Source organism: Carassius auratus, chromosome 7 (assembly GCF_003368295.1).
Source record: "Carassius auratus strain Wakin chromosome 7, ASM336829v1, whole genome shotgun sequence".
NCBI classification, from domain to species: domain Eukaryota; kingdom Metazoa; phylum Chordata; class Actinopteri; order Cypriniformes; family Cyprinidae; genus Carassius; species Carassius auratus.
In genome coordinates, this window is record NC_039249.1 from 17856428 (window position 1) to 17881516 (window position 25089).

Consider the following 25089-nt stretch of genomic DNA (forward strand, 5'->3'; position numbering starts at 1 on the left):
GTGCAGGAAGTGGAGGAAGTGTCACACAAAAGCAATATCTAAATGGTCCACCTTTAGGCTAAAGGTATTTAAAGCTTCTATACTTAACTCTTAAGCTTGTTTAGCTCTGAGATTTTAATTTCTGTTGTCACTCTTGCAGGTGCATGTGCTTCTTTAGCAATGCTCTATTTAAAAAAATAAATACATAAAGTAGCAGACAATGTGACATTCTGTTCACAAACCTCTATGTGTTTGATGATTTTACATATTTGTTTTGCTACACAAATTTAAAGGAAATCTAAGACATGTATGTTAAAGAACCAGTAATTGAATTTGTATGCAGGGAACAGAAGAACCGCTGTCCTCTTAGGAGCTTCAGGTCATCGGACCAGATCTTTATAACCACTCTTTTTAACAGTGTAACACCCAACAGAGCTCCGCAGTCCTGCACAATGAGGTAAATGTTTCAAATCTTATTAGATACCTTTTATGTTGAATATCTAATTTTCTTTGAAGCATACAGTATGTCATTGAGAAATGATGAGTTTGAGAGTTCTGAGTTGAGTCCCAGACCAGACTTCCCAAAGCAGTGTATAGTGCTCTAGCTGTTACTTCACACCGTGAATATAGCTGTGGCCACGGCAGGCTGTTTCCCCATGCATACATAAAACCGCAAGCTAATTACTGTGCTAAACCCATTCATAAATCATGTCTGCTCATATTGAACTAATGCCACATGAGATGCTGTGTCAACGTTTTCTTTTGCATGAGTGTGTTAACTACTGGACATGCAAAAACAAATTAATGCAATGGTTGCAATTAAGGGTCAGTAAATAAAAGTGTAATTGAAGGCCCAAGCGCAGATAACAGTATTTAGGGAGTTCTTAGAGCCTTTATTTCATGAGTTGGCTTAATGGCTTAATGACGTTGGACATTATAATGTGGTAATTTGGGTACAATCTTAATACTAGTAAAGAGCAAATTACTATATAGCCTGCTTGCTAACACACTGCACCTTTTACTGACTTCATTTTAAGTTGATGCCATTCTCTTTTTTTTTCTTTCTTTCTACAAATAATACTGCAGCTAAGTTACCATAGTCATTGAACAGATGATTTTCTCATCTGTTTTTCAAAGACAATATAGTAGGTGCACATATAGTCTTTTAATTCAGTAACACTTTAGTATAGGGTCCAGTTCTCACTAGTTGCCTATTAGCATGCTCTTGATTTAGCATTATTAACATATTAGGTGTTCATTAATTTTAAAGCACATATTCTGCACGACCACATTCTACATCCCTAATCCTACCCAATACCAAAACTTAACAAATAGTTACTATTAATAAGCAGCAAATTAGGAGTTTATTGGACAAAACTCATAGATAATGGTTTGTTAATAGCGAGAATGGGACCTTAAAATAAAGTGTGACCTTTCTAATTGTTTATTAAAGTAAAAATTATGTCATCATTTACTCAACCTCAAGTTGTTTAAGCCTGTATGAGTTTATTTCTTCTTTTGAAGACAAAAGAAAACATACGCCAGTAGCCAGTAACTTCCATAGTATTCCGTCAATGGCCACCAGCAACTGTTTGTTAACCAATATTCTTCAGATTATCTTTGTGTTCAACAGAAGAAATAACCACTTGATTAAACATGGATTGGAACAACTGGAGGGTGAGTAAATGATGACAGAATTGTAATTTCTGGCTGAACTATCCCTTTAATCTTGGCCAAAAGAAAAATTAGTGCATCCAGTGAAATCTGTGTGAACATATATTTATGGTACAGAACATTGTAGTCCAGAGCTGCTACAGTAGGAATGAGCTAATCAGAGACAGATAGAAGGGTAATAAAAAGCAGTTTCACATGGCAATCATCATGTGAAGTCTATGCTAAAGAGATCTCTGAAGCTGTTTGAAACCAATTGGGGCTAATGTAGAAGCATATTGTCTGCAGGCAGAGACATAGGAAAGGTGGAGAGTAAAGAGACGTAAGGGAAAGAAAAGAGAAAAGTCTCGGGAGGCCAGGAGGAGATGGAAGGGAAGAGGAGTAAGAGAGAAAGATCTCACAGGGGAGCTCTGTGTTAGAGCATTGTTTACCTGAGATGGGTCGATGTGTGGGTGGTGAGGGGGCAGGCTACTCTGTGAATCTTTCTTTCCTTCAATCTCCGTCTCACAAAGACAATGTCTTTTGAACATTGTAAGCCTACGGCAGTGATTGCTATTCACTGACCAGTCTTAGTCATCACACAGTATACAGCAGGACATTCTTTTAAATCATTTTTCAGATTGTGCCAAATGCCTGTTGGTATACTTTAAGTGGAGCAGAATATTTGTCTATAGTGTACAGAAAACATTTATGAAACTTTTATTCATCATTTAATTATCTGCAGTACTGTGGTCTTAAATGCTGCAGATGACCAACCAAAATCCTGTATTCAAGAGAGTTAAAGCAGTATGTTATGTGAGACAGTGTTTAATGAAGCTACAGTAAGTAAGAATTCAGAGTCTAGAGAAAATATTAAGAGTTCAGATGCAATGCCTCTAAGTGCCATCTGAAATCTAGAATTAGGATTTTTATCGAGCTCCTATGCTTAGGTTCAGTCATTTTACTTTAATGGCAGGTCCTTTTCCAGGCTATTAAAGTAAAATAACTGAACATAAATATAGGAGCCTGATAAAAATGCTCATTTTAGATGAAGATTTTATTCTTACAGGATTTTGCATTTGAGCTCTTCGTATTCTTCCTTGCAGAAGCTGTTCAGCTGTAAAACATGAAACAATTATTTGAGAGGACTCCACATGAGAGTGCCTCATGTTAAGTATTGTCAGTGATCAGGAATTCACAAGATAAACATTATATGAAAAAAATATAAATCATTAACCCTAGGCCTAGAACCCTAACCTTAAATAAATAAAATAATTATGTCAGTATTATTTCAACAACTGTAAAATACTGAACACAATGAATGCTAGAAATAACATTGAATAAAAATCAACAAATGATGCTACGTAAACAAGCTTACAGTTCCAGTTCCTGAATCTGAATTGAATTTGATTTGAGAAAGCATGCATGAAGCAAATGCTTATTATTTAAATGTAAAATGAATTGATTCAATTTTAACTAGAAAACGATCTTGTCGAGACTTTGAATGTTGGTTTGGCAATACTTTGATAGATAGATAGATAGATAGATAGATAGATAGATAGATAGATAGATAGATAGATAGATAGATAGATAGATAGATAGATAGATAGATAGATAGATAGATAGATAGATAGATAGATAGATAGATAGATAGATAGATAGATAGATGAAAGTGATCCAGGATTACAGATCATTCTAAAAGATAACACCACTTTGGTGTTTTCTTCTTTGCTGTACTGACAAACATCTCCACCTAGTGTTACTTCACAGACCTCTCAAACACAGCCTTCATTTATTACTGATCTGCTAACTGTGACTGCAAAACCACTGTTAGCAACGCCAGCAGTATGAAACTATTAATACGGTCAGCTGTCACATTATCAGTGTTTCTGAGCTCTTCGGCTAAACTCTTTGCCATGTTATATATGATATTTTCACCTCTGAGGCATGAATTTGATTTGCCCTGTTTGTGTGACAAACCTGTTGAAATTAAAAAATCAGAGATAATGCCCATAACTGAACAAAGTATAAGCAGCAGGATAGTAAGTATTTGGAGTATTACTGCAAAATATGACACCACCTTCTTCAAAGATCCACATGCCACATTTATAAACACTACATTTGATTTTAATGACACCACTGACATTTTCCTTTCTCAGTCAGCAACAAATACCTGAATCTGAAGTGTTCCTTCCCATCAGGATCTATATTAATCTGAGTTGAGACAGCTTGCAAATTGAAAGCAATGGAGAGAAGGTGAGCGAACCGATATGACTTCTGCTGTGCTATCTAATTAAGCCCTGTGAGACTTCAGTCAACCAAATTACTCTACAGGTCATGTGCACATACCTTGCCATGAATAATTCTGTACTCCACAAGCTGCATTGGCAATTATATGAAATACACACACACAAAAAAAATGTTTGTTTGTTGTTGTTGTTGTTGTTTTTTGTTGTTGTTGTTTTTTACAAATTAGTGATATTATATTCACAGAAAATACAAAATATGCAATTTTCAGGCTTTATTGGAGTATGTTTAAAAAAGGCAGAAATAACTAGACATACACGCTTCAGAAATAAGCCTTTTTGTCAGTATTACAAAGAAAAACCTTCACAGCTTTAAGTAAACAAGCCATTTTCTAGTATAGTTCAAATTTATTGTGTTTTTCCCCAATAACACAGTTTATCAGTTATTGCTGTGCAGCATAAACAGACATTCATGGCTTTGAAAAGAACAGTGCTTTATTAAAACTGCCTCAGTTCACACCACTACCAATTAACAGCATACATTTTTATTAAGAATTAATACATATTGATAAAGCATCAGCAAAAACTGACTATAACTAACAAACTAAAAAAGATGTGTCTTTGTATCTATTAATTTCTATTTCCCTTTTTAATATAGGAACTATGATTTTCCATAGATTTGGGTCTCTGTTTCTTATCAAAAACAAAACGAAACGCACACATGCAGTAGTCGGGGTAAATTAAAGCCATGCTGTCAGTTCTGAAAGGACATAGCATATCAGCAGTTTTCTCTGAAATATTGATACAGTGCTTAAGACTGGATCAAAAGGCAGACTGGTGAAAACGTGTTCTTTCACATTGGTGAATGAATAATTTAAAAACCTTTTCCCCTTCTTTTTCTCCCTTGTCTTTCTCTCTTTCCATTCTTGGAGCACTAGTCCGACCAGTTCTATTTCCCCACATCAACCTGTCTCCTTCTCACCTCTACAGTTATGCTTTTAAGCATCTTTTACATATCATGTCAATCCTGAGTTTGTGCTCCATCGTTTAATACAAAATATATAAAGCACCAAATGTGGGGCAAACACACAAACTTAAAAATGCCTCACTTTTATGTTTAGAATTAATTATTATCTTCATTAAAACTGTATCAAAGTGCTGAAAACAGACATGTGAGTCATCTAAACATAATTTTACAAATTAATGAAGACCTCTGTTTAGTGTTTTAAAACATGAATAAATGTATTTCAGCTGGGTTTAATTATCCTATGAGTGATATGTTTAGGGGGGTTTCAGTAACACAGCAATGCAGGGGAATGTCCTACAATATCCTTAAAACCATGAATAAAGTAAGTACAAAAGAGAGTGTGATTGCTTTTTACACATTAAACCTAGATAATGAAAGAGCAGTTGCATTACATGCATGGTGATGGATCACTAGATAGGGTTGGTTAATACAGATTGTTTTTAACTTTATCCTATATCCAGTAAAAACAGTAAAAAATAACAATTGAATGGAGAAACAATAGTTACAATGAGCTGATGCGACTGCAACTTTTTAGTGGGACATATGACTATGACAACCCTAGATGAATGCAACATGTCAAAGCAGAACATTGAAAAATAAACTTTCTATGTACTCTATTTAAAAAGAATAATTCTGAGCATGTGTGACTACCTAATATGCATTTCTTTATATAACTCCTCCGTTTTTAGAAAATGAACAGTAATATATATATATATATATATATATATATATATATATATATATATATATATATATATATATATATATATATATATATATATACTGCAAAATACTGTTAGAACCACACTCCAATCCGAGGAGTCATTCTTGGCATCCGCTTCTTTTTGGTGTCTGATTCCTTCAGCAATAGTTTCTTTCTCCTGGTGTCAAAAATCCCTACAAAAATGAAAGTGATTTACTTTGAGGAACTTTAATGAGCTTTGATGTTCATTAATACAACAAAACAACAAAAAAGAACCAAAACAACTTGACTAATATTTAAAAACATCATTCTAATTGTTATAGACATTATCTGTGGCTCACAGAAGAGAAGAATTCAATCACTTTAAACCATTAACTCCACTGGAATGTCTTTGTTGGAACCTTTAATAGAAATTCATTTCCAGATACTGTTGAGTGCTTGAACCAGTCAAGAGCCAGTTGTATTAGCTATGAAAGTTGCCTGCTGAAATAAATTTCATGAGCAAGCAGACAGCACCTCCACCACGCTGGCAAATCTTTATTATCTGACTCACTCATGAAACCTGGAAAAACAGAAAACTGAATATCTTTACAAATCAACACTGCATGAAACAGCTCTGCTCCTGTGATCCTGGCCTCTATCCTACAGGCACAGCATCCAGCTGAGACACAAACCTCTGGCAAGTCCCAGATTCTGCAGGCCTCTGTCTTCCTCCTCCTCCTCCTCTGAAGGGTTCTGGGCCACATTTCGAAGGTAACGGTTGTGCGGGGCAGAACCAGTGAGGGCATTCTGTCTGCGGCTGTCCTCCAATGCATTGTCAGCAGAAATACCTGTGAGTAAGACCATACACAGCTCAGATGAAATGTTGATTACCTTTTTATGTTTTTATTTTTTTATTATTATTTTTCACTTTTGCTGATTTGTGCATGCACTTTGAATGCACAGCATGATATAATTCAGTTTTTAGAATATAGACTAGCCACATTTTGGCCAACATTCATAGTCATAATACTCATAAACGTCATTTACAATTAAAGTTTCTCTGACTCTGTCTTAATATCACTTATATAATGCATATCAGTGTGCCATATCTGTGTATTGACAAAACAATAATTGTGTATTCACTATACGCTTTTACTGTATCCTAAGTACTCGACTATCTGTATGAATTGTATAAGGTTATTTAGGAGTCTGATAGCCCTGTCCTATCCACTATGAAAGAAAAGCTGTGACTGTTGAGGTTTGAAGTGCATTTCTGTGGCTGGTTAGTAGTACAAGCAAACCCAAACAGAAGGAAACTTGATGTTGCGTTTGCTGGAACACAGTGTTTATGTAGGCACAGGCTCTGCTGTGATCTTTGGGCACTTATTTATTTCTTTCAAATCTAACATCATCCAGTTCGCTTCAGGGCATCAATTCCTTCTCATATTTTTCTGCATTGCTTATGAGAAAAAAGTAGACAGAGGGCTTAAACACAAATAGAAAAACATCATTTTTGTATGACATCAGTGTAACAACAAGACAAAACTATGCAAAGTGTACTCCATCTTAATAATCTGTGATGATAATATTCAATGCACAATCAATCATTTAGTCAACCTTCATGAATTATGTTAATTTAATCACTGCAACTTATTGTACCGCATAAAACAGACAAATGATTTGGAACATTAGCAGTTTATAATAAATAAATTGGGTTTATTGTTTTTATTCATGTGAAATATCTGTCAGTGCTCACCTACACACATAAAACAAACATGATCAGGTTGGCTATTATTGAATTCCTGTAATATCCAAAAAGCATACTAGTCAGGAATATTGCTTGTTTTGGAAAGTCACATTCATTCTAATAGTTCTACAGTTATAGTGCTTTTACATTCCTCCTGAAAGCTTGTTTAATACCTCTAGTCAAGATACTGAGCTGATTGCATGTATGTACTCTGCTTGAACAGCTTCTGCTTCTAGACAAATGTTGTAAGATTTAAAAAAAAAAAAAAAATTTCACCTGTTTCTGCTGACCTTATTCCTTTGCCATTTCACAGCTTAATTCCCTAAATTATATTAAAAAACAAGTTGATACAAAAGTTATATGATACAAAACATTATTAAGGTTGTTTTGTATTGACTTATTTTGTTTCTTTATATCTTCATTATTTTTCACAAAATCTTTATTTTTAGTTTGTTCTTATTTGGTTTCACAGAAGTATATATATATATATATACTATATTACTATCAACTGCCTCTAACTATGAATTTGAATCCATGAAGCTGAAACACTTCTGCAAATCCAGTGATTAATTATTCTTGTTGCAGCTCAGATATCAATTCAGCCACAAATTTTCATTTCTTAGCAATTTAGCAAGATGACATTTTAATTCAGGATCAAGTAGAACTGGTAATGCTACCATATTGTCACCTCTCGGTCTAACACATTCATTTATATCACACATAACCTGCCATTTACAGACACTTGTGCATCACCCAACAAATACACAGAAGTGTATGAGAAGACTGTAAAATAAAATAAAAATTAATAGCTGCTAAAGCACTCCTTGCCTCACAACCACCCACCACCCCTTTTCCCCATAATCGTGATGCATTCATTCATATTTCATGTGGAACGCGTTTATTGTGATTAGTCATGTAAATAGATTGAGATTTCTTTATTCTTTCCGCGTGTTAATTTACATTTATATTGAATTAGCGTACGGAATAGGGGCTCGGGAAAGAGAAAAGAGAGGCTGATTATGCGTGCAGATTATGGGCACATCTCATGGCTATTGTGTTGTGTAATTAAAGGGGAGAGAGGAGAAGAAAAGGGACAGATGCTGCTTCTCAAACTACCGGACCTTTTTTCATCTCCGGAAAAGGCCTGCGTCTGCTGCAACACCCTCCTCCACCTACCAACAACCCCCCAATGAAAAGATGAAAAATAGAATACATTTAGAAGACAAGCCACAAGCCTTTTACCACATCTCTTGTTGTCTGGCGGACCGTCTTACTTGAATTTACAGAAAAGAATCATTGTGTCCCAAACCACAACAACAGCTGCCTAAGGTGACACTGGGAAATGTCACTGTTTGTACTATGGATCCTCTTTTAACATCAACAAGTTAATTACTTTAAATGATAACATACTCAACAATATTATAAGTGATATAGATGACCCTGGAGCACAAAACCTGTCTTAATTACCGTAGCACAGGTAACGTATATTTGCAGTAATATCATTAAGATCATGTTCCATGAAGATATTTTGATCATTTCAATTTCAAAATAGCCCAATTGGCCCTTATAAATGGTTATGTGGTCCAGGGTCACATATATTAAAGGAAAGAATATGGTGGCATCATTTACTCACCCTCAACCATGTCATTCCAAAACCATGTGATTTCTTTAAAAGACAGTTTAAAAAATATATATATAACACATATTTAATAAATCATAATAATGGTTGTTGATTTTGTTATTCTTATTATCATTATTACGCCTATTTTATTATATTTAGTTTTCAGCAGAAGGAAGAATGCCATACAAATTTGGAACAACATGAGTAAGGAATAATTGATGACGGGCCGTTTTTTGTAAAGCTGGTAATGGAGGCTTGAGTCTTTGATGGCATTCTAATGCCGTTATTAATGAAGTTATTAGAAAGAGAGCAAGAGCGACAGGGGCACACAGAGAAAGAAAGAGAGAGCTTGTATAAGTTAGGCTACCTCTGTGCATCCCTCAACAGTCTTCTGCTGCAGCATCTCTAAACAGCGCTGTTATTACCTTTTGTTGCTACACTATATAGGCTAATTGATAAGATCGTTAGGGCAACGCTGACAACTCATTTTGGTGCAAACTGCGTGGCCGTGCGAAGTGATATGGAACTGTAATGCGGTCAAGAGAGCTGCCTGGAACTACGTTCGCCGTGCATTTCCCTGAAAATAATTGCACACCTCAGAACGTTCGTCAGCCAATCAGATTCAATCATTCAACGGCCATGACCAGTGCACTCAAAATCGTAATTACAACTGGGAGCATCTGATATTATTTTAATAATCTTGGATTTTTACCATTCCATGTGGTGGAAAAGAGGACCATTTCAATAAGATAGTTTGTTACTATATATTAATTCTTCTAAATGTAGATAGCCTACCTTGTTAGCTGTTGCAGTTTCAGTTTATTTATTGTTTAGTTTCAGTGCCTTTATATCTGTAAATGTCTGATGCATGTTTTACACAGAAAAGTTTATGTGTTGTATATACATAGATCAAGATGGATATTTACTTTCTTATTGTCAAAAGACGTGACATATCCCTATATATAACTTGGGACAGGAACTTCAAACTAGCATGTGAGCAGAGGACAGAGTATAGCCTAAATCTAAATGTGCTCTTCTATCTCTATCCTGAGCTTTTTCATCCCTGGCAGGGAAAAAGAAAAAGAAAGAAACAGATTAAGGATCAGTAGAGGGGGAAATGGCAAAAGACAATGATACAAAATGAAAGATGAAGGAAAAGATACAGAAGAGAGAAGAACGTGTCACAGAAGAGGCCCAAACCGTAACGAGCCTGGTCAAAACAGAGACAAAAGCAGCCCGCGCAAGTCTCAATTTCCACGCGTATGATTGTTTTTATACAGTCTATGGACTGGACGTGTTATTATCGCGAGGTCGCCACGGTGACCCCGTGAACTCGGAGGCGCACGTCAATATAAAGCATGCATTCAGATGCTGTTCTGACATGCATCCGAGCAAATCATGGCGCGGTGTCTAAATCCCAGTCAGGGACTACACGTGGAAAAGAAGTGTCCCGCTCACTAGCTCTCAGCGGAGTGAAAACCTTTAGCGTTTAGGTTTCTTTTCGTTGTCGAGCTTTGAATAACAAGCAACGTTTATTCGTCCATGAAAGGCAGCGGAGAGATCATATCTAACTTTTTAAATATGAAGGGGAAATAAAGAAATGAAATAGAGAGTCTTGCGCGAGCCTGGTGTATTCATGAAGGAGCGGGAATGATTCAAGGTGGTGTTTTTATTGTTTGAATGCGTCCTTGCTTTCAGAGCACTAGGCCTATCTATTATATGGAGGTTACCCGGATGAAATGACAGGAACTGTTAATCCATTATCATTTAATTACTTTCAGCGGCGAAATAAATATTTTGCTTGGAAACAATTGAAAACTGTAAAAAAAAAAAAAAAAAAATATATATATATATATATATATATATATATACATATTATTAATTATTTTCTCTGTTCAAATCTCAGTTTTTCTTTAATTACACGGTGTTTCAAAGATGTGCTTTGTTTGAGCTGCAAATAGCATAAACTTTCATGTGTCTGAGGTTTAAGGTGACAGTAATTGTCTGTTAGTTTTCTCAAAGGTGCACTTGTGTTGAAGAAACATAGCCAGCTGAATAGGCTGCTACTAGCTTTATCTTGGTATCCTGATGTTAATGGCCACTGTTACTCACAGAATTAATAATGGTTGACAGTGAATAGAGCATGTTTTCAGTGCCTGGAGAAAACAAATGCAACAAGATGAGATGAAAAACAAAAAGTATGGCCATCACTGAGAAATTTAGTCTCTGAGGATCTCTAAAGGAAAAGGCTGAGACTCTTCCAACAGATAAAAACACCAAAAAATCATTCACAAAGTCAGGAAAGTGAGCAGCCCCATCTTTAAATGAGACCAAAGTCTACAGCAAACACTTCCCACCATTCTGACGTTCTGATAGCATCTCAACAGACACTAACTCAAACCCAGAGCTGGCCTCATGTTTTTATCATGCATCACTCCTATCTTTACCATCTTTCATAAGCCTTGGAAGGACAGCAGTAAAACACGAGGGAAAACACTCTTCATCAGGCTTTGACTGTTTTCAGCTTCCGGTTTCATCACAGTTGTGGATGATTTTGATCAAATTTGGATCATTCATCAAAGAAAGAGACAAGGAAAAATGAGGAAGGAAATGAATGTCTATTTTTGTCTTCATTGACTTGAATGTCTATAAGTCTATTTTTGAGGCCTGCTTTCATTTGTCAGCTACAGTATATAATTTGTTTTCTTACTGGGATGGCTTAGAAAATTTCACATACAAAAAAAAATACACATTACATTTAGTGTGTTTGTGATATTTTTAAGCCATAAAGTACAAACTAACCTACTGTAAACATGTTCACAGCTAAAAGGTGTTATGCTCCGTTTTATTATTATTTTGTAAAGTCCTTGTAAAAGGTCAGTCATTCGTGTTACACCTTGTGAGTAAAATGTTTTTGTTAAATTCATCTTTATAAAATTGTAAGCATATTTTATGACATCAAAAACATTTCGTTATCACTGAAGAAATGTCGCCCTCTAGCGCTGCAATATCATTATAGATTAGACACTGCCTTTGCGTTTCAGAGGACAATATGGAGTCGAAATTACACCGCTACAGAAAAGGTTAACAGCCCTTCAAATGGCATTCATCATTAGCAAATGTCAAATCTGTTTTGCTATTATTAAAGGTAAAGGACAAGGCAAGAGTGACTGGAAATGTTCGTGTAACATTTAGACTACAGGGGGCGCCATTGGACAACAAATCAGAAAATAGAGCAGCTCTACACCAGGCTTGCCCAATCCTGTTTCTTCAGAGTACAGCTCCAACCCTGATCTAACACGCCTGTCTTGATTAACAAGTGCTCCTGAATATCTTTCATTTTCTGGTTTAAGTGTGTTTAAACAGGGTTAAAGTTGAACTGGATTTGGCAACCCTAATACCTTAATAATATATATTATCTCTTAATATTTTTTTAGGAAGAAAATGTTTTATTTTCAGTTTCTGAATATAATTTTGGAGACAGATTACATCAAAATACAAAGGAAAGTGAGGCGGGCTTTGCATAAATCAATATTTGCTCATGTGCATACAGGAGACACACAACCCCAAAATATTTCATTGTTATAGTGAGGACATTTTGGCCCTGCAAATACATCACAAAAATCATTAGCTTTGTTTATTTAAAATAGTGAGCTCAGTATTTATTACATCTTTTATTACTGATTTATATTTTAAAAAATAAAGTGTTGAATAAATGGTTTAAATATGTATAGATGCAATCAATTAATACTCCTTTGCTGCGTCTCAGTTCCCATCTTGTAATGATCTGCACTGTGTGTGTCAGGTCATCATGAAAAGATTCTGTAGTGCTAAATCTTTACTTCTACAGAGGATCCAATTGTCATCCTGGCATTTCTTGATTTGGTTATAAAATAGATAATCATAATTCATTATTGGTTAACGCTAGCATATGTGTTCACAATCTTGAGGATTATTGAGGCTATTTACATCAATATGAGAAGGACAAGATCTGGATACATGAACATCTGCGGATGCTTTGAGCTTTTCACATCATGGCTGTCAAAGACTGCAGGAGCAAGTGATCATTGCATATATTTGCAGTTAATCAAAATGTGAAAACTTGTTTTTGTGTCCTGAAATCAACATTGTAGAACAAACCAGATAAATCAAGTATGTGCACATGCATGTGGGAATATTTTAGAAGCTAGTGAAAACAGAAGGTGATGTAAAAGCAGATTAGAAGGCAATGGTTTTACTCGTTTTAATTTTGTAAGTGCTGTGATGAGACATCAGCCAAGCAAATAAAAATAAAATAAAAAAAAAAACAGCAAAGAAACTGAGTGCAACATTCCAAACAGGTGAAAGTGAGATTTATTGAACCTGAAACTTTGTCCATCTTTGCTTTTTGTCTCACAAAGAACAAAATGTCCAGAATGTTAAGTCACACAATATATATTATTATTAATAGAAAGGTCTCAGGTTATGCAATAGTTTGGTGTAAAGCCAAATGAAGATGTATTTTATAAACAGCTTGATATTATAAACAAATGGAGGCTCCTAACATTGGTTAGATCATATTAAATATTCCATAGTGGAGAGGTTAAGACTTCAACATTTGAACAGTTCCACAGCAGAAAGCAGATACAAGCGGTTAAGCTCCAGCTTCAAACAGGCAACAAGCACTTATGGATGAAAGAACAGTCATCAGCTGACGGAAAGGAATGAATTGCCTTTGTTCGAACGAAGGTCTCCTGTTTTTGAGGAATAAATGGTCCCAGTCTCCCAAACCCCCCCCGCTTACATTGGAATGAGAGTTCACCCTGTTTAGGTCAGCAGTTCACTGCACAGAGGGTAACAGGGCCACCTAAAAGCTCACATCACATGCATGCGTCACGTGACCTACTCTTGACTTGCTGACTGGTGGAGAGCAGGTGTTTTAGTAGCCATCAGCCTGGTTGAGAGGGTTGGTTATGATTAGGAATGTTTGGGTTAAAATGTTTTGTATGTTCATCTGCAGAGTTCAGAGATCACTTGTCCAGTCGGAGAAGCTGGTCCTTACCATTGACTGTTAGAGATTTGAGCTGACCGTCCTCCTCTACCTCCACTCTCTCTTGACCGTTCTCTACAATACTGTGATGACAAAATAGGTTAGCTGTAGAGTGAGCCAACATTAACCGTTCAATTATTACCATAGATAGCAGTTAAGGCTTAGTCAAATAAGCACCAGTTTATGAGTATTTTGCATAGATATGTAGTGAGTGAACAATATACAAGAGCGGTTTTGTGTAAAAGGCTTGAGGTTGTGAATCATCATTCAAACAGTTAGAGGCCATTACAGAATGTTTTTCGGTACCGTTTGGTGGTGATCCTCTTTCCATTGATGAATTTGGTGGATGTAGAGACGGAGCGGAAGTTTCCCATTCCTCCACCCCCACCACCCCCAAATGAGGAGGAGGAAAATGAGGTGAAGCCACCCCCACCCATTGGGCCAAACGGGGTGAAACCTACAGAAATGATGTTTAAATAAACCAATATGATTTTTCACTAGCTACACACACACACACACACACACACACTAACAAACCTGCATCAAAACCAGAAAAGGGGGAAGCAAATGGAGAAAACCCAGGAAAGAATGGACCTGTCGTCCTGCTCCTGCTAACACCCCTGTGACGCCGCCCACCAAAGAAATCTTCAAAGGGGTCATCAGCTAAATCAAAAGAAAAACAATATCATGGCTGTGCATGTAAAATATGTTGGAATAAAGTTGAGAATAGATTTAGATTTTTTTTTAAATCTTCCATAAGCGAGACATAAAAAGTGTCAAGAAAATTAATTCATGATATAAAAAATTCAATGACACAAATTGGTTTATAAAAAAAATTAAAAAAAGGAAATCGTAATTAAAAAGTAAATAATAATGAAATCATGAATAAATATCGAAACTATTCCATTTTTTTTTTTTTTTTTTTTTTTTAAACAAGCAGCATTGTCTATTTACAGCAGAAATACCAGATGAAATATCCTAGTCAATATGGGAGACCTTAGAATATTGTGTTAGACAATAGGGGGCATTTAGAGTCAAAAAGGTCAGAAACCAATGGCTTGGCTTAAATAAAAGGTCACCAGTTTGATCTATCTGCTTGTTTTAGTCAAAAAACATCATCTATTGACCAACTCTAGCCTTTTGCCACTCAGAGTAAGTTTAAACTTGTGAGCTGGCTGTCAACCAATACATGTTATAAGAGAGAGAATCTTCCTGGAGCCACAGGCATTGCTCAGGTCTCACTGATCCTTTCATGCAGAGATCATCCGTTTGAGGCTTTTAATAAATTAGCACATTTTGGGTTTTCCTTTTCAATTCATGGAAAAACTAGGTTGATGGGAGCTTCACAGGTCTATTTTTATTCATCCATATAATTTCAGAACCAGTGTTGCAATGTAGCATTATGCCCGCTGAAACATGTCTAGATCAATGCTTCTCCATTTTCAGGCACCTTCATTGAACTTTTGAATCTCCTTCAAGCAGTTTCATTTGGCAGGCAAAACCGCACATGATATCTTCTCTCTCTCTCACACACACACACACAGTTATTCTAACCCACCCCCAACCTTGTCATGGCTACATAAACACAAATAAGCATCAATGACCTTCTGTCATCATGGATGGTCTTCCTGAAACATTCCAATTTGAAACAATTCTAAGAACATTGACTTGTTGCTCACAGAAAAAACAACACTCATATGTGCACACATACTCTCTGTAGCAGCCTCAAGCTATTAGCCTTCACTTTCTCTTGCTGCTCTTTTATTCAGAAGCCATTTCTGAGAACATTCCTAGTGGATGATGCACAGTCTCTTCTCGTCTCCCTTGCTAGTCTGAGCGCCCTCGCCATATTTAGAGTGCCTGTATGTTTTACACACATGCTGTTCAGCCATTTGCTCCCAGCAGTTAAAGTCAGTGGGCATGTGTTTCACAGATGACTAATATGTGTTATGTATGATCAGCTCTACAAAACTATTTTCACCAGTTACTGAATTCCTAAATCAGTTTTCATGCTTTTACGAGATTATTCAACAACATCAAATTAGTTTATCCAAAAATGGAAATTCAGCCATCAAGTACTCTGCCTTGTTCCACTCTAAACCTTTTGTTATTTTATCTTTGGAAAGATTATTATTATTTTTTTTAAATCTTCAGATACTTTTCTCCCCTCCACAATTCTGCCAATTTATAGCGACTGCAGTCTTTCAAGCTCTAAAAGGATATTTATATTAAGCCATTATTCATGGATGATCCTCAGAAGACTTGTAATGTAGCACACAAGTCATATGGACTACTTTCATGGAGCTTCTTTGTCCTTGACATCCTGTGATTATCTGTCGTATAGTCGTAATAATTCTAAACAGATGTAAAATGATTGAATGTATACATATAGAAGGTAAAACAGTCCTTTCAGTAATGTGCAGAAAAAATTCCCATAATACACACCCAAGTTAAGAACACATTTTTAGTGAACAATATAATTATGGTAGATTAACAGAAGTCTAATCATCTAATGAACCCAAGCTCCAATCATTTCATGCAAAACCTAATTATAACTCAAACCACATCATTACGGTCACCGAGACACTGTGAGAGATTAAATGACCTTCATTTCCTCTCTTTGGGAATTTTGTTCTCATTTTTAGCTCTCCTGTTTTCACTGACAAAAACCTCTATTTCGAAATGATGCAGGTAAAACGTGGTTTTGCTATTAAAAACATAATACATCTTCTTTTTCTATTCCTTATGTATTTTTTTGTTATTTAATCAGTTTAACTTATGTACCTACCAAAGAAATCTGCAAATGGATCTCGGCCTCCAAAGAATTCCCTGAAGACATCATCTGGATTTCGGAATGTGAATCCGCCCATGAAATCCTCATCATAATGGCCTCCTTTTTCCAACAAGTAATAATTAGAGGAAAACCACATAAAAAATAAAAATAAAATAAAAAAAAAAACAGGTAACATAAATCAGGAATAACTTTACTTACCTCTAGAAGATAGGCCTTCTTTACCATATTTATCATACTGTCGCCGTTTATTTTCTGTATGAAAAAAATGCTGCTTTTAGTTTCACTCAAATCAACACATTAATGTTTTATATTAATTACACACTCCTCCCACCACATGTTAACGTATTATTTGGAGCAAATGTAACTGGTCATTTTTAAACAGAAAATTTGGTTTGTAAAGATGACATTTATGTAAAAATCAAGCACTATACCTCAATATGTTTAAAACATTCATGAATCAAGGCTTTCAACTACTGAGTGATCATAGATCGATCTTGGAACAGCTTTTTATGTTTTATGCTGTTTTTACCTGCATGAAATAAATATCTCAAGGCATGGGACATATATATCAAATTAACATGGCAACATATTTAAAAAAATAAAACATAAAATACAAATGGTAGTACCATCTGAGAGGACTTCATATGCCTCCGAGATCTCTTTAAACATTTTGTCTGCCTGTTCATGGTTGTTCGGGTTCTTGTCTGGGTGCCACTTCAGTGCTTTTTTTCTGTACCTGTAAAACACATACCCAACCCTCATTAAAACAAGATTTCTTAAGTGTGGACCGCAGACAGAAGGCAAAAGGGCCAACAAGTGCTAAGCATCTCTCGGGGAACTCCTTCAAGACTGTTGGAAGAGCATTTCAGGTGACTACCTCTTGAAGCTCATCAAGAGAATCCCAAGAGTGTGCAAAGCAGTAATCAAAGCAAAAGGTGGCTACTTTGAAGAACCTACAATATGACATATTTTCAGTTGTTTCACACTTTTTTGTTATGTATATAATTCCACATGTGTTAATTCATAGTTTTGATGCCTTCAGTGTGACTCTACAATTTTCATAGTCATGAAAATAAAGAAAACTCTTTGAATGAGAAGGTGTGTCCAAACTTTTGGTCTGTACTGTATATAAAATAATAATATTAATAATGATATTTTAAGTGCAATTTTCTTATTTTACCAATGATCTGCCAATAGAGTAAGAAAAATACGGCAGTGGCTATTTACACTAAGTGGAATTAACATAATTTCTTAGTGATAGATCCTATTTACAGTAGGCTAAGTGCAAGTAGCTCTAGATGCCATTTACAGAAAAAAAATTTACAGTGAAAATTGTGATATATTCTATTTACAATGTTAAAGTAGAAGTTCTTTGCAACAGGCTAAGTGTAAATAATAGAAGTAAATAAATTACTTCTTGTAAATAATTAGATACTAGTTATACTTTATACTGGCAGATACATTTGCACCTCAGTATTGTTTTACATAAACAGGATTCAATAATAACAGATTGTAAATGATTATATTTATTACAATTATAAATAGTTGTATCATTATTAAACACTCGTTGGGCACTTTACTTCACTTTTAGAACATTTTGTTCATTTTTATTGAAAATAAATTCTAATGTGACATGTGATGGGTGAGAAGGAGCTCGACAAAAGCCGGACTCTAACCCAATCAATCGCGTTACAAGCTAGTTTTCCGTGCCCGAAACATTACTGCCTACATCACTGAAACTGTTATTCACATGTGTCGTATTTAACCTTGTGTGTCGATGGAGGGCGGAGCTACAGTAGATTTGCACTTAGTAATAGACACTCAGAATAATCTTGTTTTCCATTTGCATTAAGATTATTTTTATTACCACACTGGCATATAATTTTACTTAAGTAAAATGCACTTAAAATGCCCCAGGAAACAAGACTAAGTATCATATATCATTTTCTTATATAGAAAAATCTATCTTGATTTTATTATTTGTTTTATATTTGTACTTAGGGGGGAAAAAAAATTGAAGAAAAAACTCTTAGTAAGAAGAGCATTTTTCCAGCGTGCATCAATGAAGGAGATAGAGGAGACCTGAAAGAAACTCTGGGTTTATTGAAGAAAACCTGCTCCTGACCAGTTTAGGTTCATAGAGTAAGTTACCATGGTAACTGACTCGGAGTACAAGTTATCTTTCTTTCAGAAATGGCTTGACTTACCCTGCTTTCTCAGGTTTGACAAACCTCCTATTCTGAAAAAGAAAACCTAGAGTTTCCCTCATTTCAGGGTGAACATACTCAGTTTCACTTAATCTCCTTTGTGAAACGGGCCCCTGAAAATGGCTGTCCACCAACGTTTACCATCCAACCTGACAGAACTGGAGAGGATCTGCAAGGAGGAATGACAGAGGACCCCCAAATCAAAATCCAAAACTTGCTTCATCTTTTCCAAAAAGACCGATGGCTGTATTAGATCAATAGGGTGCTTCTACTAAATATTGAGCAAAGGGTCTGAATACTTAGGACCATATGATATTTATTAAAAAAGAAAAACTGAAATATGCAAAAAATCTCAACAATTCCGTGTTTTTCTGTCAATATGGGGTGCTGTGTGTACATTGAGGAAAAAAAAAAAATATATTATATATATATATATATATATATATATATATGCACCTATCTTACTGAAGATGCATTTGTAGGAGATTGCGCTGCTCTTTCTGTTTTGTCTGTATGCTTTAATGTGCGTGCTGTCAGTAAATCACACACAGAATTTTTCCCTCCCATCAGCGCTTTTATGGAATTGCACCAATTCTAATTTGCCCGGTTTAGTAAATCGGGCCCATAATATGTAAATCAACAGTTAAAGGAGACTCATTTTTCATTGTAAAGTACTCCACGGTCCTCATTCATGATGCTAACACATCAATCCATTACAAAGTCATGCACCTCTTAACAACTACTTTCAATACAGGTCATGCTGCACAATACGACTTCAGTAGGTGTAACAACAGGTCAGCATCTCTACACACTAGGCCTGAGTCAGCGATACACACCCAGCAGCACACAGCAGGGTCAATGGCCTAAACCAAACAGTCCATACACTAGGGGATTTGTTCTTTGCACATCTTTTATTAGTGTTTACCCTCCATAGCTCTGTGCTTTAGAAATTCCCCCCTTTACCATCAGCAAATTCAGTGACCTACAGAATCAGGATTCAATAGACGTTTGCTTACCTGACAAACAAAGGAAAACACCCTTTCCAGGGAGGCAGTAAATGAATAAGGCATGGGGCATAAGGACCCAATGTGTCTAAACACCACTAAAAGCTGTATGCTCCCCGTCTACCCATAAACTCCAATCCCTTTCTCCTTGTATTTCAAATGATGGGCAGAGGTTTATTTCTTTTTAAACAGAGAACATCAGAAGCGAGGGATTGAGACGAACACACATTAATAGAGACAAGCAGCAAAGAGCAGAGAAGTCTCACATGGACAGGATCATCTAACCCCTGTGCTGCACAGTCACTGTTATCATTACTGCTCTACTATGTCCCGTGTGTAAAAATAGATGCCCATGACAGGACACGGAGTACTTACGCTTTCTTTATATCGTCATGGGATGCATTTCTCGTCACACCCAGGATCTCGTAATAATCCCCCATAGCTCAGGTTTTGGGTTTCCACTCCTCCGGATGAGAATAATTTTTCAGCAGTGGCTCTGGAAAGAAGAAGATGTGAGAGATCTAGCTGAAGACGACGTAAAAGGGGATAATAAACAGAGGGTGTGTTTTTGGTAGTTACGTATGTGGGTGGGTGGCTACTGTGACGGACAACCTCAAACACCAACTCGTCATGTGAAAGTATTGTTCCACTTTACATTTCATACATAAAAGCATTTATCAGAAACTGACCGATTTATTATTGTATTTGTTATCCATATAAGGTTCAGTTTGCTTTTGGGGAATATTGTATCATCTTCATATGAACATAATCCATCCTTCTCTGCTTCAAGCTATATAAGATACAAAAAAAAATTATACAAATATACAAAATAAACAAACCATCTTCAGATCAGGTATACAGAAAACCTACAAGCCATTTTTAAAGCCTGTTTCTTTGAATCATCTCAGATTGAAACATCTTATTGTGAAGAACGAAATGTCAACTGCTTCCAAACAATCAGGGACCAAATAGCCGGTTCCAGTAGCTTTCCAGCTGGATCTCATTGGTGTTATTTATATCTGCAGTGTCCTTCAGGACAGGCTCAGAGGTGATCATGGCACAGCACTGGCTTTCCTCTGCATTGTAATAGCTGGAATAAACTACACAACCTAAAATCAATACATTTAGTTCACCCAATAGTTGAGTTGATCACCCCCCCCCCCCCCCAAAAAAAAATGGAAATTAACAATTCTCAAAATGTATTATACTCCCATGCCACCCAAGAAGGAGTTTATTACAGATTCTGAAAAATTTTGCATAACATCACTTGCTCATCAATGGAGCAGTGAATGGGTGCCGTCAGAATGAGAGTTCAAACAGATGATCAATGACTGCAAATAGGGGCCATGTTATTCCACACTTTATTTAATTTTAATTGATATGTACAACAAAAACAACTCAGTCTTCTGCTCAGTGCTCGGTTTGCATTTCTTTCCCTTTAGATGAATGCAAGATAACATTTGTTGATAACATTGCTCACTGCTCAAAGGGATAAATAATGCTTAGCAAGGCACTGAAAAACACAACATGATTTATATTGCCATGATTTGAACCAACCTGAGAGCTGAACAACCAAAAGGAAGATTATATCATATACCTTTAGGCCAGCCCAACACACTTCAATTTCACAACAATGTTAGGCAATGTTTACTTGGTCTCTAAGAAACATATACTGTACAAATGGCACACACAAAAATAAACACTGAACACTGCCACTTAGACAATTTAAATTAGATTTTTTTTTTATTCTTATTATTTATGTGCTGATTTTTTAGGTACAATCTGAGGAATTATTATGAATGGATTTAAATGTATAAACCTGTGTTAAGAGAAATGTTCTGGTGGTAACTAAAAGCACAATCAAATTAGAAAAATGATTTACTAAATGGACAGAACAAAAGGGCGGTAGACATGTAGAATTTTGTCAGTGACTGATGGCCCGGTTTCTGCAGCAGATGCATATTTCCTTTTCACTGGTAACAGGACATAATCTTAATACTCACAATACACCACCACCATTTCATCTGCTCTCTTTAACCACCACTAGACCATTAAGTGCTTTTGTTTCAAACCACACCTTCTGCCCCACATCCAACATTCCTGCCCCACAGCCCCAGTCAATCTGGTTAACCTTTGGTTAACACTTTTAAACAACAGTCCTCCCTTCATCATCATCATCATCTTTCCTCTGTTCTATCTTCTTCCAAATCTCTGTTGAACATTCCTTAGCTACTTGTCATGAAACAGCAGTCAGGGCAAGCTCACAAATGTGTGAACAGATGTGAAATGGCTGCGGAATTCTCCGGAGCTTGTTTCTGGCTTCTCACAGTGGCACTAAGAGAAGGCTGTCCGCTCAGAGCAGATCACTTGACTGCAATAACTTACACCGAATCTGACCACCGCTCAGCCAGTTTTGTTAGCAGAAACTGGTTCAGTGGTTTAAAAGGCTAAATTAGACTTCTACATGTGAAAGACAAAGAAGTACACAACAGGAACGGTCCTAAAAAAGTGAGTGAGTTTGATAGGATCAGGATGTAGTCGTGTTACAGAGATGCTCGGATGCAAGATCAGATCAGCAAATAAAATAGCTGGATTCGTCGGCCAGGTGTTGCCAATATAATTACAATACAATCTGCCAATTTGCTTTTTTATTTTTCCTTCTGAGAACTCGGGAGGAGAGACTATTTGACAGATCGTGTGTTTGTCAATGTGACTAACAGTTCAGGCACTGCTTCGGTGTTTGCGGTTTATGGCTATTAGAAAACTTTAAAAAGTTATGTTTCTCTTTCTATCTTTGAACAAGTATAGTGACATTCGTTGTGGTAAATTCTACAACAAAGACTCGCTTCCTTAAAGCAGCTGCCTGGCAACAAAAGACTTTTTTAAAGAGCAACATCTTTGTCCTAAAGAGAGACCAACACAAAAAGACATGAGCGTATATGTACCTCCTGTAAATTCTTTAAATGACTATAGTGCCAGAACATTAAAACCTGTTTTAAGTATTATGCAATGCTTGTACGCACTAAACCAATGTGTTTACGATAACAACGATGATAGAACATTTTATATTGTGTGTCAGTCACATCGAGAGACTATTTAATTAAGTATTTTATTACAGCTAAAATAACTAGAAGTGGTTGGCTTGAAACCTTAAACAAAGAGTTTTTAAATAAATTGTGCCTCCTCTTACGTTGAAATCAAGGTGGATAGTGTTACAACTGTAAACAGTGAAGTGTACACTGATACCACCTCAAAGGCAAAACCTACACTGGGCAGCTTTGAAAGCATTGATCTCTTTGAGACACATCGACAAGACAGAACTAATGGGACATTTTGTTGGTTCACTTTAAAATGAAGGCCATCACATCTTTCACCATTTTACAGCATTGATAAACTGACTTATGCTACAAAATAGCATATTCAAATATAATTTTGAAAGGTAGTAATTCATTGTATGTAAAGCCATGCTAAACTAGCTAATGTCCATAAATGGACAACACTACACTCTACTGAAATGTAAGAATTATGTATTTAGCTTTCAACCGTGGATCTCATAATAAATGAAACTGACCTTATTAAGCATACCTAAATATGAAAATGTGTTTGCTTGAAATTGCAGACCAAACCCTCAAAGACTACAGACCATTTGTAGCAATAGTGAAAAATACACTGTATGAGTCAAAATTATATATTTTTTTAATAAAGATATAAAGCAAAGATCATGTTCCATTAAGATATTTTTTACACTTCCTACCGTAAAAATATACAAACTTACTTTTTGGTTAGTAATTTGCATTGCCAAGTCATGGACTTTATTTGGACAACTTTACAGCTGATTTTCTCAATACTTCATTCTTTTTTGCACCCTTAGATTCCAGATTTTTAAATGGTTGTATCTCGGCCAAATATTGTCTGATCCTAACAAAAAGCTTATTTATTCAATTTTCAGATTCTGATAATTCTTAATTAAAAATGTTTAATAATAATAACCTTATGAATGGTTTTGTGGACCTCAATCACAAATAGGCTAATCAACAATGTATTTAATTTAAAGAAACGCATCAAGCTCATTGTCATTCTTTCAATATAAGAACGTCAGCTCAAGTACCACATCTGTTATATCGCAGATGAGCTTAAGAAAGAGAAACATTAGTACGTCTCCTAAAAGTGAAAACCGAGATGACCTCAGGTACTTTCCACCAAACACAGGTGTCCACTGACATGCATGAACAGTCTTCAGGTCATTTTCTAGATGTTTCCCTGTCCTTATGTTGTTCTACATGGAATTGACTAAAGGGCAATGTGATAATTTCTATAAACGCCATCAGAACTAATAGTGGAAACCATTTCCACCACGCAGCATATCAGGTTCATATGACATCTGATTGACTCAAGATTAAAAGGTGTGATCAAACGCAGAAAAGTCTAGAAAGTTAAGCCAGTTTCAAATCGTTTCACACGCATGCGGCAGTTTACAGAGATAATAAAATAAACTATTTGACAATGACATGTAACACGGTCATTTTTCCATCCTATTTTCGCTGTGATAGGCGATCCCTCCAAGGATGCTGTCAGGGGAGGCAGCTGTAAAGTTTTGAGACACAGGCTGTAAAATGTTTTTCTTCTCCTTTTCATTTCATACCGAAAAACCTTTAACCAACTTGAAACTCACCAAACTTATGTAACGGAGACAAATGTCCTTATCCCGCCGCTTTATTCGGACCTCCGCTGAGTTTACCGAAGGTGAGGTCGAGTTTCGTTGTTTGTAATAGTAGCCGAGGTCTGAAGTCAGAAGTCCGTCTGTTTATAAAACAGGCTCAGGTGATCATAACAAGCTCCCTGTGTGACAGACAGGGATGAGCAGATGTGTGACTCTTATTGAGATGTGCAGCTTCGTCACTTCCTGTTACCCAAACAGCTGAAGGAGGTTGCTCAGTAAGTGCGATGTGTCAGCTGATGGGTTTGTAACATGAGAAAATGTCAAAAGACTTCTTGAGGGAAACGGGTTCATTTTATATATGATTCAGCAGATCTGTCCATTAAGCTATAGAACGAACATACTACATTACATAATCCATTAAAGAAAATAAACTTTTTTTT

The 25089-nt window shown here is 36.0% G+C and overlaps 1 protein-coding gene across 2 annotated transcripts; it reads right to left on the reverse strand.

Moving 5' to 3' along the window:
* Positions 1-4135: 4135 nt before the first annotated feature.
* LOC113106142 (dnaJ homolog subfamily B member 6-like) lies at positions 4136-24886 on the reverse strand. 2 transcript variants are annotated; one of them, XM_026267773.1, is made up of 10 exons: positions 24662-24886; positions 20365-20485; positions 17405-17514; positions 16977-17030; positions 16773-16877; positions 14522-14647; positions 14291-14441; positions 13997-14067; positions 6280-6435; positions 4136-5799 (listed from the first exon to the last, which is right to left on the reverse strand). In XM_026267773.1, the coding sequence occupies exons 2-10, from the start codon at positions 20427-20429 to the stop codon at positions 5699-5701; spliced, it is 939 nt and encodes a 312-aa protein (XP_026123558.1). In that variant the 5' UTR covers positions 20430-20485; positions 24662-24886; the 3' UTR covers positions 4136-5698. The 2 variants fall into 2 exon arrangements, with proteins under 2 accessions (XP_026123558.1, XP_026123559.1); XM_026267774.1 differs by lacking the exons at positions 4136-5799; positions 6280-6435 and adding an exon at positions 13291-13888 and having other exon boundaries at positions 24662-24885.
* Positions 24887-25089: the final 203 nt, after the last annotated feature.

What these genes read in the sequence shown, in the direction of transcription:
- LOC113106142 (XM_026267773.1), bottom strand. Translation starts at nt 20,429, where the DNA reads ATGGGGGATTATTACGAGATCCTGGGTGTGACGAGAAATGCATCCCAT. An exon ending in AAGAGGATCACCACCAAACG is followed by an intron (nt 14,068 to 14,290) that starts GTACCGAAAAAC and finishes TTGTCATCACAG; the next exon opens with TATTGTAGAGAACGGTCAAG. An exon ending in GAATCTGGGACTTGCCAGAG is followed by an intron (nt 5,800 to 6,279) that starts GTTTGTGTCTCA and finishes TCATTTTTGTAG; the next exon opens with GGATTTTTGACACCAGGAGA.